This window comes from Struthio camelus, chromosome 16 (assembly GCF_040807025.1).
Source record: "Struthio camelus isolate bStrCam1 chromosome 16, bStrCam1.hap1, whole genome shotgun sequence".
NCBI lineage: Eukaryota > Metazoa > Chordata > Aves > Struthioniformes > Struthionidae > Struthio > Struthio camelus.
The window spans coordinates 8,874,871-8,892,037 of NC_090957.1; the positions used below are offsets into that span (position 1 = coordinate 8,874,871).

At 48.4% G+C, this 17,167-nt stretch overlaps 2 protein-coding genes across 3 annotated transcripts; one reads left to right on the forward strand and one right to left on the reverse strand.

Annotated features, from left to right (window-relative positions):
• Positions 1 to 2,336: 2,336 nt before the first annotated feature.
• Positions 2,337 to 4,585, reverse strand: LOC104147500 (fibrinogen-like protein 1-like protein). Its single transcript, XM_068910559.1, has 2 exons — positions 4,468 to 4,585; positions 2,337 to 3,379 (listed from the first exon to the last, which is right to left on the reverse strand). Exons 1-2 carry the CDS (start codon positions 4,583 to 4,585, stop codon positions 2,745 to 2,747), a joined length of 753 nt encoding a protein of 250 aa, XP_068766660.1. The 3' UTR covers positions 2,337 to 2,744.
• Positions 4,586 to 10,139: 5,554 nt separating this feature from the next.
• LOC104147499 (fibrinogen-like protein 1-like protein) lies at positions 10,140 to 16,709 on the forward strand. Of its 2 annotated transcripts, XM_068910320.1 has the most exons (4): positions 10,141 to 10,291; positions 11,999 to 12,142; positions 14,335 to 14,397; positions 15,495 to 16,709. In XM_068910320.1, exons 1-4 carry the CDS (start codon positions 10,165 to 10,167, stop codon positions 16,121 to 16,123), a joined length of 963 nt encoding a protein of 320 aa, XP_068766421.1. In that variant the 5' UTR covers positions 10,141 to 10,164; the 3' UTR covers positions 16,124 to 16,709. The 2 variants fall into 2 exon arrangements, with proteins under 2 accessions (XP_068766422.1, XP_068766421.1); XM_068910321.1 differs by lacking the exon at positions 14,335 to 14,397 and having other exon boundaries at positions 10,140 to 10,291; positions 15,495 to 16,702.
• The last annotated feature ends 458 nt before the right edge of the window (positions 16,710 to 17,167 follow it).

Genomic DNA, 17,167 nt, shown 5'->3' on the forward strand with positions numbered 1-17,167 from the left:
GGCAGCTTGTGCACTGGGAACTGCAAATCCTCTCTCATCCTCATCAAACCAGCTCCCTACCATTAGCAGTTCATCTCCTGCCTGTCTGCACGAGGCATATGGCCAGACCAGGACTCTACTGGGCCCCTCTTTGCTGCTTGGAGGTTGGGGGCGAATGAGGATATCCTTGCATGTCAGGAGCTGCTTTCTTCTTGTCTTCTTCTACAAAGTAGCACGTCTCCCTGCTTGGTCTCTGGCCTTTCGCCTGTGCTGAGTTTTTAGGGACCACTAGTAGAACAAGACTGCAAACATTGCAGTTTCCAAACAAGCTCCTTCTGGGGAGAAAGAACACTGTGCTCAGAAACTGAAAGCCCTCCTCATCCAGCAAGGTCCCATTCACCTCTCTGCTTTGAGGCCATAGATGAATACCAGTGATTTCAGCAGAAAATTATCCTTCATCACTAGCTGAGAACCTGACCTCAGCAGCTCTGAGAACAGGCAGAACCTGCATGCACCATGTCTCTGCTGTAGTCTGTATTCCTCCTGTAGAATAAAATTGCTTTCCAGAACTTTCATTGGGATGTACAAATCCCTGTCATTTGTTTGTGAACTGCCCCAGATTGCTTCTGGCTTATCCCCAGGAGCTAATCTTTGAGTCCTGATGTAGTAAGAAAAGACTCTTAAAGGAGTATTTTTATAACAACTCAAATGGGAAATTAAAGACAAAACTTGCACTTAAGACAGTTGGGTTTCAAGGTTGGGATCTTTCAAAAAGGGGAGGCAGGACCATGTGGCCAAGAGCAAGTGCTGAGAGTGGGAGGGAAGCATCAGCTCAGTTCAGCCATGCTAGCCATAACCTGAAGTTAACTATGGCTGCCTGGCCGAGGTCAGCATCATCCTGCATTATGTTAAGCTTCTGAATGCTGGCCCAGGTCTTGTCAGGGTTCACTGGGAGGTCACTGGGAGAGGAGAGAGTTAGGTGACATCTCTCTTGCACTGCATAACCCAATAGTGGCCATGTACCTCCAGTGTGGTCCCACCAGTGCGGAGCAGAGTGAAATGATCTCTTCTCTCAACCTGCTAGCTGCACTCCTGCAATACTGCACAGCATGTGGTTCACCTTCAATGCTGCAAGGGCACACTGCTGACTCATTGGCAAATTGTCATTCACCAGGAACCCCACACCCTTTTCTGGAAAGCTGCTCCCCTCTAGTTAGTTTGTACAACCAGGTTGCAGTGGAAATTAATTTTTAAAGCAATAGATACATTCCAGAGTCCAGAAATGCTACCTAAGTCAGCTCAAACTGGGAAGCCCTTGTCATTCAGCACCACTCTCATACACACATCTCCCCGTACGTTGGGTTGAGGGCTCATGGATGACTCCATTCTGTCTTAGGCCACCTGTGCAGCCATTCAGGGATCAGCCTTGCTGCTCAACCTGGGAACGCAGCACTGCCACAGCTCTGAAGGGAACCCAGGGAACATGGTCATGGATCCTGGCCTGCAAGTCCAAGACTGCTCAGGATTCACACCCACAAACCTTCCAAGAACTCAGCTTTTCTTCCAAAAACAGAGGAGAGGAACAGTAACTTCTTTCAAGCCCTAAGCTCAATCTTCCTTCCATCCCAAAGGAGATCTGTAGCTGCATATGATGGGACTGACTCACCTTCACCATGAGCCTCTCCTCACGCACTCAGGGAGCCCACCTGTCTCTCTGCACTCACCTGTACGTGGGGATCTTCTCTTGCACTGCATAGAGCAACCACTAACCACATACAGGCACAGACTACGAGTGAGGGCTTTGTGGGTTACCAGATTTTGTGTTTTGCTGACCATGCTGACTAATCTGCCTTATAGACACAGTTCAATGCACAGTGGCTAAGATAAGTCATTGGAAGCAGTACTGCTGCCAGAGACAGTACTGCTGTCTTACTGCTCCCAGCAGGGAAAAATCTGTGTTAGGCCTTTCAGTGAGGAGCATACAAGTATTTCAGAAAAAAGGAAACACCAGCACAAAACCTATGCATTGCACACAGCTCTGCACCAGCTCAGCCTGGGAGAAGAATTAGCTCCACAGCTCTGATCCATCCCAGCACTGGCTGAGACTGTCATCTTGAAAGCAGCAGCCAGCAGGCAGGGCCCTTGGAGAGGGAAACCTCTGCACGTTCCAAGCAGATCTGATATTCCTTGGACAGGCATCTCCCTGCCCAGGAAGATGGGCGAGGGGACCTTAGTGAACATACATGCATAATATCCCCCACCCCACCCAGATCCATTACACCTGCGACTGGACAGAGCAATCCTTCCTCCATGTATGCACTGTGTTGCCGCAGCACAAAGACACAAAGGCAGAAGAGTCTGGCTCCAGAATTTATTACAGTTGATTTCTCCCACCATGGATAGCAGAGCTGTGTGACTTACAGGGCTCAGGGAGGTAGCCGGGCCTGAGCAAAAGCAGGGAATGTGCCGATTACGCAGGGAAGGGAACTTGCGCTGTCTCCCCTTCTTCCCAGAACAGGAGTGGGGGCACCCACCCCAGACTAGTGCCTGTATTCCAGCGCTGGCCAGCGTCACGGCACTGGGCAAAGCTGCCTGTGCCGACAGGGCTCAGGGTGATTGCTGTGTGAACCCCAGAGCCGTTGTATTTCACTCTGGTGACAATGCAGGCACTGCAGGCATGCTAGACTTGCACCAGTGCTGGCACAGGGCAGTTGGCAGGCGCTGGAATGGGGCACTGAGTTGAGGGTGGTGGCCGTCCAGCTGGGTCAGCACACATCTGTGGGTTTGACCAGGATGAGGGAAGATTTGCAGTCACCGCTACTGCAGATTCCTGGCCATAGGATGTAGTTTTTGGCATTGAGCAGGATGTTCTGACACTTATCATACCACCAGCCCCCATAGCTGCTGGCACAGTTTCTGCTGGCCTGGTCCTGGTCCCTGTCATGGGTGCTGAACTTCATGTTGTCATGTATGCCCCCATACTTGGCATGGTAGCTGGTCAGATAGTCCTCTCCATCACCAGAGAACCTACCTAGCCTCAGAGGGTACCCACTGGCCTCGCTCTCTATGCTGAAGATGTCGTACTCAGCATAATGGGTGACATTGGCCTTATTCTTCACAACGAAGCGGACCTTGTAGGTGTTCTGCTGTGTGAGCAGGTGCAGGTACTCGGTGCCCAGCCAGTAATCTGCCCTCACATTCCCAAAGCCGTACTTGTAGGTGGTCCAGGACTCCTTCCATGTGATCTCAGTATTGTAAGTATTCCTCTGGATGACAGTCCAGCCCTTGCCTTCGGTGTCCATGTCGCACCAAACCACCCGCGGGGGAGACCCTGCTGGCTGGATGACGTAGACCCCACTGGGGCTGTTCTTGCGGAGGCGGCTGCAGTCTGCAGGGAACCCTGCAACAAGAAGTGTGGCAAATGCAGGATGGGGTGGAAGGGAGAAGATCCATATGGACCAGTCGGGGTAACAAAGAGCTCCTAGAGCAGGATGATATCTCAGAGCAAAAAGGGTTGTTTTTAATCTGGTCTACCCTGCATAGGCCCTTCCACTGGCCAATCCACAGGGTGGACACAGGCCTCTAACACAGTGGCCCTGGCAAGAGCCCTGGATTCTATTTCTCATGACTTGCTATTTCCATTTGGAACCTTCTGGTGCATCTGGCCAAGAAAGGAAGGAAAAAACATCCTCCAGATACTGATGATGAGCTCCAAGTATAGCTCTCACACACAGGGCCCTTGGCATGTTGAGGTGCTGCTCTTGTAAGGACCAGAAGTGTCCAAAATGCTCTACTGGATGAGGATATATAAGAAAAACTTACATTTTCCCTGGAAAATGGCAAAAAACAGGACACTGCAAAAAAAAAAAGGCTAAGTTCTGCCTTGCTCTTACAGGGATTTCTTCCCATGGCTTGTTGCAGTTTATCCGTTAACAGGACTGATCTGTCATCACTAACTTGCCAAACTAATTTGCCATCTAATTTTTTTATTCTTGTCCCGTATCTTCTAAGGGACAATTTGCTGTGGCTACTTCAGATTCAACACCATGAAATCCTGCTTTCCTTGGGCACAAAGGCCTTGCAAAAAGCATTACCCTCCCTGAGAAGAGGAAAGGAAGACTCCTAACCCAACCATAGCTCCAAAAAATGTACTGGAAGCATCTCTGCTCAAATCCTGAAATCAAAGTATAAAAGGGCACAAACATCATGGCAAACCCCCTGAATTACAGCATGTGAGCAAAACCCCTTTGGTTTCAGCCTGGAGCCACCAAGGTTGCCAGGGAAAACATGGGTTAGCAGGTGTCAGGCTGTTTACCTTACAAGCCATGGCCCAGGAAGGGGAGGTCCTTGTGTGTTAGGAGCTCTTGTGTTGTGCATCAGCCTGGTTGTATGCTGGTCTTCCCAGCACTTAGCAAACCTGGAGGTCAGTGCTGAGCCAGGGAGGCTCTTTGCTGCTGTGCGCCTGTGTGCCCAGCCAATGCCCCCTACCTGATCCATACTCACCACTCCGGGAGCTTGTGGTGGGTGCTGCTGGGCCAGCACTCACACAGAAGAGAAGCATCACCACGACAGACAGGAGGACAAGTCCCCCACGAAGCAGGCTCATCCCTGCCTGGAACCCTAGGGAGGAAAGGACTCAGCACTGTGAGGATTCCTTTGGAGCTGAGGTGGTCTCTGCCCCTCCAGCCACTGCCAGTGAGCCCAAGGGAGCTCCAAGCAAGGGAAGCTGGAAGCACAGGGGACACGCAGGAACATGGGGCTCCCTGGGTGTTGGAAATGCAGTTTTAGTAGAGAATCTGCCTCTGCAAGGCTGAAGTGAGGTGAGAAACAGCTTTGTTGCCCTTCTGATCTGCCCCTTCCCTGTATGACACAGCAACCTGCAGGTCTGCTTTTGGAAATAAGAGCCTGAGAGGGACTAGAGACGAGAATGACAGGGCTACATCTGCAGAGAGGAGTTTGCCTGGGGGAAAAATTGCAAAAAAAAAAAAAGCATTCCTTTTGCAGTAATCATGCTTAAGCCTTTTATATAAGCCCCTCCAACCCAAGGACAGCTAGTGGGAAACCAGAAGCAGGGGATGGAACCCATGGGATAGATACCAGCTCCAAAGCAAACAGGAGGAAGCTTCCTGGACCCACACACTGACACAAGTGCAACCACACTGTTCTGGCTCCCAGCACACCACTATGCCCCACACCAGCTCAAGTACTGGGAGTAATGTCTCCATGCCTGGGAAGGACCCCTGTGCAACCACATATGCTAGAAATGGAAAGGACAAAGCTGAAATGTAGGACTCCACATTAACTTCCCTTGACAGGACAGGGGAATAGAGGACATAGGCAGCCTGTGGAAAGCATAAGCTTGCAGCAATGATGTGTGTTGTTCAGTGCTTTGGTCTCATGTCCCTTCTGCTGCCTGGGTGCCTGGCAGCGTGCATCCTCCAGGCAAGAGGAAGGTCACTATCCTCCTAATCAGCTTTTTCCCTTGTATACTCACCCCAACAGTTCTAGTCTGAGCCCAGCACCACACAGAAGCGTAGCATGCTGTTGGGAAGATAACTCACCCATCACAATAGCACTGCTGAGCAGAGAGCAGGAACCCAGCGGTGCTCCCTCCCGTGCAGAACTTTGCACGGTAACTTTATAGGCACTGCACACACCCACTTATGTTCACATTTGGCATTTGTAGAGGCACAAGGAGACACTTGCAGACTGTGACTCTTGAGCAGTTTTCAGGTCCCATGACAGCACAACTAAATTCTCCTTGGGAGAAGGAGGCATCTCTCTCTAGCCAGAGAAACACGAAATAATCTTAGAACAATCCCACCACCACCCACAATGAGGGATTTTAATTGACTCTTATAGCTATACAAACACTACATATGAATTGCCCACTTGGAGCAATTTCTGGAGAGCCATGATCAAACAGAACTGGAGAGACCCAGCTTTTTAAGGACATACACAGAGAAACCAGCAAGAGAGGGGAGATTTAAGTATCCAAATTACTGAGCCCCAGTGGTGACCTTTGCAAAAGGTCCTCAAGAGACCTGCCTGTTTGGTAAGTCTCCACTGGCAGGATTCAGGATCAATGAGTTAAGTCTTTGGGCTGGAGCCAGTGTCCAGCAGCCCAGAACCTAACGCATGAGTAGGTGACCTCTGGCACCCCAATCTACATGCTCTGAGCAAAGGCCAAGGGCTCCAAGTGACAAGCAGGTGCCTGGAGGCCCTTTACCATTCTGCTTCCCAATCTCTGTCTTTGGTCTGGTAAGTTCCTGCAGACCCCCCAGCCCCAATAATTTTGGCCTGTGGTAGGTTCTGCTCCTACACAGGAGCAGAATGCTCTCAGGGCAGCTTGTTTGAGAGGACTGCTTTAGGTGCCAGAAGGTATAGATGGCTCCATGGCTTTGCCAGGCGAAGTTTAAGAGAACAAAAATGTGGCCCCTCTACCTTCAGCTCCCAGTGGCCAAGGACTGGGTTCAGTAGCTTATAGCACAGGCACATCTCCCTCATGGCAGAGCCAAGTTTTGTCTTTATCCCTCATGTTCATATCAAGCCAGCTTCTAGCTGAGGCTCCCACCAAATGATATGAATGCCACCATACTGAAGGAGCCTGTGTCAAGTAGCATAACTTGCAGGTCTGGATGGACATTGGCATCCTGCACTCTGTGAGGTAAGGGCTCCCTGGAGCAATCTTCATCTGCACACTTAGATTTTCCCCTTTCTTTCTTGGTTAGAGATTAGGAGCCTGAACAGACACCATTGTCTCCAACCTCATTTAGTTTGAGAAAGCCGTAGAAACAGCAGTTACAACCTCCTCTGTCACCATCTAAATCCATGCAAAGGCCACAAGAGGGTTGCAGGACCAAGTTAGGCTCCTCCTCCTCCTCCTGCTGGGAACACGCTTACTCTCTGCAGCAGATCTGCTTGTAGGGTTGGGACCAACCCAGGGTGTCTGTGGCCTGGAGTCCGATCCATATCCAGACAGGGATGTCTGAGAAAGAGAATAGAGAGACATATGGACTGACATTTCCTCAGCACCTCAGGAAATCTCCCAAATCAAGTGATATTGACTTTGGTTTTAGCAATGGAGGCTGAGCATTGCTTCTCTAAATTGCTCTGGATGCTTTATGAGCCCATGGAAGATTTCAGTAACCATAGCTCAACTCTGCACAGCAAGGAGAATGATCATTGGAAGAGAAGCTGACCTTTCCCTCCCCATCCTTTCAAGAAAAATTACACAGCTGGATACCCCTGATGCACTCCCTTTATCTAGCTGAAGTGGCCCAGGCTACTGGGAGCAAGGCAAGTGATCGGACAGGTCCAGAGACCCTCCAAGGTGTCCCATTAGGAGCAAAAGGAGACAGGGCGGAGACAGAACTGGAGATAAGGCTACAGCATATGTCCAAGAGGTCCGTCCAGGAGACAAGCTAACTATAGTGAAGGTCTAAGGTCCATCCAGAAGGCAGGGCCAGAGACAGGACTAGAGGCAGGTTCTTCTACAAGATAGTGCTGGCAGGCACTGAAGGCCTGGGCCTCAGCTGAAATAGGGCTCCTGGACTACTGGACAGAGTGTGCTGGTGGAGGCCCCAAGTGAGTCTGGTTGAGTCCATTAAGGCCTATTAGTGCACTCAAGACCCTGACAGTAGTTGTTAGTCCTGAAAGAGCAAATCACACCAGCTTGCCTGGCTGTACAGGTCTCTCACACTCCACAGGCCCTCAAACTTCATTCCCCAGCTCTTCCTAAAGCCTCTTTGGATTTGTAAAGTGGATATACTTAGAAGCATGAGGCAAGTTCTGCTGCAGCCAACTCTTCATCCAGCACAAGGCCATGGCTGGGCTCATGAAGAAATATGGGGGCATAAGGACTGGGGAGAGACATGCTCTTCATAGAACCAGAAAAACACAAAATAACTGAGGCTAGCAGGACCTCTGGAGGTCTCTGGGCCAATCTCCAGCCCAAATCAGGGCTACCTTAGAATTAGTTGCTTAGGGTCTTGTCCAGTTGAGTTGTGCATATACCAAGGAATTGAGATCCTACAACCTCTCCAATTCCTGTTTCAGTCTTTGAGCACTCTCAAGATCATATTTTTTTCTTTTGTCTATCTAAGTAATTTTCCTCCTTGTAACTTGTGTCCATTGCCTCTCATCCTGTCCCTGTGCGCCTCCAAGGAGAATCATAGAATCATGGGGTTATACAATCATTTAGGTTGCAAGGGTCCTCTGGAGGCCATCTAGTCCAACTCCCTGCTCAAAACAGATCTAATTAATCAGGTCCTTGTCCAAACAAGTTCTGAACACCTCCAAAGATGGAGACCCCACTGCTTCTCTAGGCATCTGTTCCAGCATTTGACCAACCTCATGCTTATATTTAAATAAGTCCTTATATCTAATCAGACTTTCCTGTGTTCCAGCTTGGGTCCATTGTCTCTCATCTTATCACCATGTACCTCTGAGAACAATCTGGCTCTGTATCCTCCCATGAGATAATTGTAGACAGCAATAAGGTCTCCCCTTTGCCTTCTCTTCTCCAGACTGAACAGGCCCAGTTCTCTCAGCCTCTCCTCATATGTCCTGTGCTCCAGCCCCTTGACCAGTTTGGTGGCCTCCACTGGACTCACTCCAGTCTGTCAATATGTTTCTTGTAATGAGGAATCAAAACTGGACATAGTGCTCCAGAATCTGGCTCCCATGTTACAACCTGTGTCTGTCACCTCTTGGTCTGTCCCTATGTAACTCCAAGAAGAGTTTGTCTTCATCTGCTATTTACCCTCCTATCAGGTAGTTGTAGGCAGTAAGAAGACCCCCCCTCCCCCTCAGCATTCTCTTCTCCAGGCTGAATAAACCCAGTTTCTCAATCTGACCACGTATGTCATGTGCTCCAGCCCCAACCGCCGTGGTGGCTTCCACTGGACTCACTCTGGTGTGTTAATATCTGTCTTGTACCAGGGAGCCCCAAAGAGGACACAGCACTCCAGTTGCAGTCTCACAATTGCTGAGTAGAAGTGGATAAACCCTTTCCTTACCCTGCCAGCTGCACTCTTGCTAATATAGCCCAGGATGCAGCAATAAACAGATTTGCGGCTACTCATGGTTCTGTCATTGTGAAACATATACCAAGCAGGAATTGGGCCCAGGACACAGCTGAGGTTTCAGAGAAATTTCTTCTCTGGCCTTTCCCCTACCTGCTTTGCAGATCCTAACTTACATACCTGCCACGGCCTCCTGGAAAAGCTGGCCTAAGACTGCAAACTGCTGTTGTGGTTCTGCCAAGGGGTGCCACAAGCCTTTACTTGCACCCCCTGCTTAGCAGGAACAGCGGCATGGCAGGGGACATATAAGTGTCTCCATGCTGCAGAAGTCACATAGTAATTGTGGCCTGTGTCAAAAGTCCAGCCTCCTCCTCCGCAGACACTGTCCATCATGTGCTGCTCAGCAGGCAGTGGATGCTGTGGGACAACTGTGCTCACAACTTTTGGGATACTGACCATCTCAAGCCCTAGAAGAAGAATAGCCTAGTATTTTCTTTAAGAAATATATGGTGTAAGCCCTCCTGGTTGCAGATAGAAGCCTGACCCGATACCATTTTACTTTGGTGTCATGTCACAACTCCTGAGACACCCTTGTGCCTGCTGCAGGTGCAAGGGCCATGGTGTGAGGTGGGGGACCACAGCATGTGTTGTGCAAGAGGCAATGTGGCTGCAGCACACCAGGCACATCAGCAGGAGGCACTTGGAGTGGTACTTTCTGAAGTTTGATTCTTAGATTAAAAAAATGCACAATCTGCCAGGAACATTTGAGTACCTCTTTCCTGAGGGTATCGGAGAGTCTGAGTCCCCAGTGGCTTTTTTGGCTCAGTGCCTGCTCTGGAGATGGTGGTTTTTCCTCGATGTTTGATTTCCACCTAGGAGGGTGAATGTTAGCTGGGTATTTACTTAACAAGTTGAAATGTTCAGAGGTTCCCAGAGGATACTGTTCCCTGGGGAAACCCCATTGGGGGAGCCAGACAGTGTAAATGGGGGCTGTTTCAAGGCACCATCTTATTGGCACTAAATTATTTGCTTTGCCTCTAAAGAAAGCTCTTCACCTTTGTGAGACACAGCCTTCTTTATCTGAGGTCATGTTACTTAATAATGAAGAGCAAATAAGCCACAAACCACCAGTGTTGTTGCCAACTACAGAAGAAGTGCTATGGTCTGGGTCTCGTGCGCCGCTCCACCCCCACCTCCCAAGCCCTATAACTGCAGGCCTGGCCACCCCCAACCAGGCCAAACCCGCCTGGCTTCCCGATCCACAGGTCCCTGCAGAGACAGCATGGGTGAGTGTGGGCTGGCGGGCTGGGGGGGGGGGGGGGGAACACCGCACAACTCTGTACCACACTACATGTGGCTACAGGTCACAGGGCATCCCAACACTTTGTCTTCTCCAGGGTTCTCTTCTTCCCATGTCCCTGTCCATCCCAACAATGGGTTCAACATATGTCCTCTGTGCCCTGGGTGGGGAATGGGGACAAGAGAGTGCATATTCTGCTATTTGGGTGTTATATTAGTGTAGCCCTGAAGTGCCAGATGGAGCATTTTACAACCCTTAAATTTATCTAACATTCTTTGTGATTTTCAGTTCCTCAAGAAAAGTATTAAATACCCTGGCACAGGAAAGAGGTTTTTTTTTTTTTTAATATTCTTGTTTAAGCAGCAATATTGAACAGGTAACAATGTTTGGAGGTTAGATGCTTGAAAGTAAACAGCTGTCCCCTAAAGAACACCAAGGAGAGGCTGTTACTCTCCTCTGCATATCCTTTCTTCCCAGACCTTTCATACCATGGAGGAACGAGGCAGCAGTGGAGGGAGCATTGCTACTCTGCTATCTGAAAGAGAAGAGGTCTTGTAGGGACGTGCATCCAAACATACATGTATCAAGACACTAACTATTACATAGGAATTGGTAACTGGATCAATATGACTGAACTGTGGTTAAAAGCACTCAGCTATATAACCAGCACAAACGGTTGCAATAATACCAGCCATTCCCAGAAAGGGGTGCTTGTCTCTGTGAGGGCTGCAATCACCCACAAAGGTTCCCATTTGACAGTCCCAGGTTGATCATTTTCCTCCTCAATCATTTCTGGGAACTGTGCCAAATCCAGCTCTCCCAGGGAAGTGCAGGGGTGGGTTTGACTCTGCTTCCTTTCAAACAGTAGTGAGATCACATTAGTAATCTGCCATGGTGAGCTATAGCTATCACATGGTGGAGCAGGTTTCCCCATGGGCAGCTGTCAGCATGCTGTGTCATTCTCTGGAAACCATGAGAGACCTTCTACGGTTTTATTTTGATTCAATATTGCAAAGTTTAGTTAGATTTAATATTGCAAAAAGTGGGCTGGTCTCCCTAGCTGCCCTGAATAAGAACAAACCAGAGCATCTGGTTATAGGGACATTTTGAAGTAGCCATATAACCACATGAAGAAGATAATTTGCTCCAGCCAGGTAGTAATTCATAAAAGGTTGTGCTATCCCTCTCAGTTACGCAGCTTTCAGGCAGGGCCCAGATACAGACACCCACTTCTGCCTGGGGCTTGTTCTCACCTGTTCATTTGGGTTCATACTGCCCTTAAGACCTGGGCTGGAGCCAGATGTGCTCCCAGCTCACACCAGAGAACACATGAGCATGACATGGGAGCGTGATGGGAGCTGGGAGGAAAGGGAATTCCTCCTTCCATACACAATCAGCTAGTCATCTCCAGCACCAAGACCTCCTAGGTTCTCCCAGGGCATCCTGGTTGCAGGAGCTTTGCTTTTGGACAAGGTTTTCACCATTTTTCTGCATCAGAAATCACCAACAGCAGTTGCCACTGCTGATAACTCTTCTCGATGAATATTTGACAGTTCATTTAAGTGAGTGAATTTGGTCTTCTGTCACCTTGTGGGAGTTTTAAAACTCCACAAGCAAAGGATTCAAATGGGATACATGGCTTTCTAATGGCAGGGTCATGTTCTCTGTTTTTCTCCATCTCTTCCTTTTTCAGCTACCCACCGTCCTTGTCTCCTGCTTCTGACATGCCTGCTGGCCCTGGCAGCTCCTCTTCTTGCCTTTGACATAAAAAACTTGCACCTCTTCAATGGCACATTGGATGACATTGTGAATGCTCACCCAGAGTCCTTCCAGCTTGGTATGTATTCCACTGTGATAGGGAGAGGCAAACAAGGTCATGTTCAATAAGATCTTACATAGGTCTTCACCCCAACCCAATCCCTCCTGTATCGTGGAGGGATTAAATACTGCTCCACATGTGGACAATGCCAGTGCAATGTAGAGTGACATTCCTGCCTTATAGAAAGAAGATTCATCTCAGAGTTTTTGTCTGCTTGCTGACTGTCTCTTTCCCTGTCTGGCATGAAGTTCTTCTGCCTGTATGTGACTGCAATAGTACAAACCCCAGAGCTCACAGGATCCCACGAAGGGCTAGGTCAAATCTCATTGGCAGCAAGTCTGAGAGGAGGGTGTTCAGGACCACAGGCTCTTCCTAAATAGTAGTGCTAAAGATGTTAAGGCAAGCAATCCCCTTGTGTTCTGAGGACAGGAAACAGTAGCTAGCTCTGGAAATCATAAGGTCAGCAGGTAGGTACCTGAATGCAAGACAGAACTGAACACAAAGAGGAACTAAGTGAAGCAACTACAAAGAGTCTAAAAGAGTGGCACTGATATAGGCCAAATCAGCCAGATGAGTGCACAGAATAACCTACAGCTAGCAAGGTACATTGGAGCAATGAGGAAGCCTCCTAGAAATGCTCTGGAAGTAAAATGTGGGCCCCAGGAAGATCTGGTGCCCTACAAAGTGAAGAGAAAGGGTTCTTGATGGCAAAAGTCAAGGTCCAAGTGTTTGATGCTGGTTTTTGGTCAGTCTTCACTACAAAGGTCAGCTCACAGCAAATGGCCAAAACAGGGAGCACCCATGACTGAGGAAGAGCTTGGACTTCCCCAAGAGCTTCAAGTCTGAGTAAAGAAAGGGGGCACACTCTGGGTTTCACACTCACCTCTCACCCAGACCACTGGTTGAGTGCTCTGAAAACATGAGCAGTGTGAAGTCAAGACAGGTAAGCAGAGAGCAAGCTAGGGAAGACAAGTTAGCATTTGAAAGTCTTGATTTGTGGGCTAGCAGTTCCAAACAGATGGGAAGTGAAGACTTCTCACTGAACTAACCAACTGCACAGATGGAAACCAGGGGTGGGGAGGTCAGCCTACAACTCTGCAGAAAGGAGCAGGGATGGACTGTGGCTCACAACATGAATATGAGTGAACAGCTTCATATTGGTACAGTAAAAACAAACACTACCCTGGGTGAGTCCTCCAGACCACATTACAAGAGTGTTTCCCACTCCACACAGGCTCAGGCCAACTACCACATTTACTGCTGGCTTCAAGATGCATTTGGAGAGAGTCCAAGGAAAGCAGTCAAAAATCTGTCCAAAAGACTGTGTCAGGAAAGGCTGACAAACTGGATGGTTTAGCCCCCAAATTGGAAGACCATGGAGGAGGATATGATAGCAATATTACTGTTTGCCTGCAGAAAAAGAGGTAGTAAAGTGTTACCTATGTACTCTCAATGTTGCAGAAGGAGTGGGCTTATATACAGTGCAAGAAGTGTAGGTTAAGGACCCAGGAAGATCTTCCTAATGGAAGGGATAGGAAAGCACCAGCTGAGAGAGAAAGTAGAGTGCAAGTATTTGGGGAATGTTTGAGAGCAGCCACTGTAGGGTCAGGTATCTGTGTTAAAGGAGGGGACAGGTATGGTTTCTGTGATTCCATAAGCCTGCAATCGATTCCAGTGTTTTTTAACTGTCAGTGGGTATCCATAAGATGGTCTTGTAGAAAGAATCGTATAAATTCATTCTAGACCACCCCCTCTTCCAGCAACACCCTTCACATCCCCTTCCAAGCCTGTTAAGTGGAGCCTCTTTCCCCAGCCCTTGATGCCTGGATTAGTTTTCCTGTGTCTGCTCTCAAATCTCTTCCCCCTCTAATCCCTCTTCATCCTGAGTCCCTTCCTAGCTGTTTCTACTATAATTTAATAACTGTTTTTACAGTGTTGCTGCCACCATTTGGGGTCCTTCCCATGCGTAACATGCCCAAATTCTTCTCATCAAAGGAAGCGTTTGCTCCATCCTAATGTCATGTAAATTCCCCTAAACTACTGACTGGCTGATATCTGAAAAGGTAAAGTCCCTCTAGAATTAGGATAAACAGTGGAAAAACAAAAGTGTAGAGGAATAACATCTGGAGAACATCACTTCCCCTCCAGCAGTCATTTGACATGTCTGCTCTCAACACTCACTCCTGTCTCCTCTGTTCTTGTCAATTCAGATAAGGGTGACAAACATGTTCGACAGGTCAGAGACACTGCCCCCCACCCATCGACGGTCCATGGTAAGTCTCTCCCCAAGGAATATGTCAGGTTGGAAGGCCTCACCATTGCTGGGAGTCTAGAAGCTCATGAAGAACTTACAGCCACCTCAGATCATGTCTTACATGGGCCTGGGTACTCCCAGGAAAACCACTGATTTTTCTCATAGGCTGCAGAGGTTGTTACCTCTGAGGTACTTCAGTAGGTGAGAGGGATCTTTAGCATGGGGAGGTTCTCCGTTTGAAGAGCCAAAGCGGGAAGTGAAAGTTCATTATTTGCCTTTGGAAAGTGGTGACTGGTTGTTTTCCCATTTGTACCACACAGTGAACGAGTGAACTCAGTGAGACCGGGACCAAACAGCTTATTGAATTGTCTGAGTCACCATTAGCCCGTGTGGCTACAAGATACGGCTTTTCTGCTTAGGAACCACTAGCATTGGGATCAGAATGGGTTGTCTCCCAGAAGTGTGTAGATGCACTCAGCTGTTTACTGTAATAAGAGCTGACAGTCTGGAGCTTGGGCAGACCGCTGTCAAGTCAAACAAATCAGGAAACCTCAAAAGAACTACTTAAGTAACCCCAGAGAAAGCTGATGGGTTTGTCCTATTGAGATCACAAGGGCTGATTTCATGATGAGCAGTATAGATGTCCTGACCATGCTCTCTACAGATTTCTGAGATGACTATAAAGCTATAAAGCTTCTGTGCTGTAAGAAAATTCACACAGTCAGATAGCTTTAGGACCCAAACTTGCCTGCATTTTTCTACGCGGTGATGCATCACACATGCTACAGGTGAATCACCACAACACTACAAGAGTGAATCCAATCTGGGGCATGGTACATTCTGTGCTGGATGAATGCAATGTCTGGCTTGGTCTCATCAGCCCAAGACACTTTGACTCTGTGTTCCCATCAGTTTGAATCCTCTCTTGGAAAGAGGTGAAGCCCGATTCTCATTCTGATCATTTCAAAACTTTGGTTTACTACTGTGAGCACATGGTAGGAAAACAGCCCAAGATTGTGTCTGCAATAGGATCCAGGCACCAAAGGAAAACCAGGTGCTTCCACTGTTGCATTTTGTGGGATCTAATGTTATAACTATCTCTGTTTTCTGTCCTAGGTTGGCCCAAAGACTGCAGTGAGATCCCCACTGGCAGTCCCAGTGGCATCTACATCATCAAGCCCGCAGGACTCCACTACCTTCTGGTGTACTGTGAAATGAATGTAACAAAGGGAGGCTGGACAGTCATCCAGAGGAATCGGCATGACACACCCGTCACCTGGGCCGAGTCCTGGAGCACCTACAAGTACGGCTTTGGGAATGTGCACAGTGAGTACTGGCTGGGCACTGAGTACATCTATCAGATTGCCAAGCAGAAGGTCTACCAGGTCAAGTTTGTCATCCGGGATGCCACAAACACCACCAAGTTTGCAGACTACAATCTCTTCAGTCTGGAAGATGAATCCCATGGCTACCGTTTGAGACTGGGCTCCTACACAGGGACGGCGGGGGATGCCATGACCTCAGACAATCCCAACAATGTGCACGACAACATGAAGTTCTCCACAAAAGACCGGGATCAGGACACTTACAGTAAGAACTGTGCCTACAGCTATGAGGGTGGGTGGTGGTACTCAGCATGTTATTCTGTACGGCTGAATTTCAAGGGTGGCATGACATGGGGCAGCTTGTGCACTGGGAACTGCAAATCCTCTCTCATCCTCATCAAACCAGCTCCCTACTGTTAGGGCTCCTTCCACTCCTGTCCTCACTGGGCACTCTGCAAGGGCTCTGCATGGCGAAAGAGTTTGAGCCTTTCTGGAGCAGAGAGGGGAGCCCAGGGGTAACAGGGCTTTAGTCAAATTCCACTTTTCTTTTCCTCTCTCTGAGTGTAGGCTATCCCTCTGTTCAGCTGTTTTCCCCTGTGCTTGCCAATGATTCCTTTCTATTATATTCATAATCAAGAATTAAAAAATCACTTGTGAAATTTGTGGATTCCACATGTATGTTCCCTGTGGAAGGAAAAAACCCAGCCCTAGAGCGACTTTCTTTGAAGTCTCTGAGTTGCCTCCAGGACTCATAGCAAGCAAGAAAGCTACATGCCACAAATTTCCATATACTCTGTGCCTTTCTGCAGTGTCTGGTAAAGCATCCAAATATATTTGCTTACTTAAACTCATTCTTAATGAATGAACATCCGTTCTGTATCTCTGATGTGCTCCCCTGTGTCAAGTACTGGGACTGGAGTGTTGGGTATTTTGAGAGAAAAAGCCCTGAGTAGTTCTCATTGGAAGGGGTGTAAGAGAATTAAATCCAGTTACATTGACATAAAGGAGCTGTGACTCTGCACAGGATGATTCAGAAGGGACCTGGCACACAGGAGAACTCTTTCCACATGATCACAATGTTCACAGTCCAGGGTCACAAGCTGTGGTGATTTCCACATGCCAAGGTCCTGTTCTCACTGTGGAGCTACTTCTGTCAGAAGTTGGTGGTGGCTACCTGTCTGTCCCCCAGAATCATGCTTTGATCTCACAAGAACATGATTTCAAGGTTGTAGATAGATCTCTCCACTATGTCCAAGAAGCAATGAGTTTAAATGGAAGCAAAAGAGACGTATGTTAGATGTTAGGAGGCATTCTAATGAGAGAAGAGCTCATTATAGGAACAGCCCAATGGGGAGACAGTATATTACCATTCCTGGGGTTTCTAAGACTGATTTAGATGAACCTTTGCCAGGAAAGGTGCAGATAGAGCAGATGCTGCTGTGAGGCTGCAGGACAAGGCCCCTA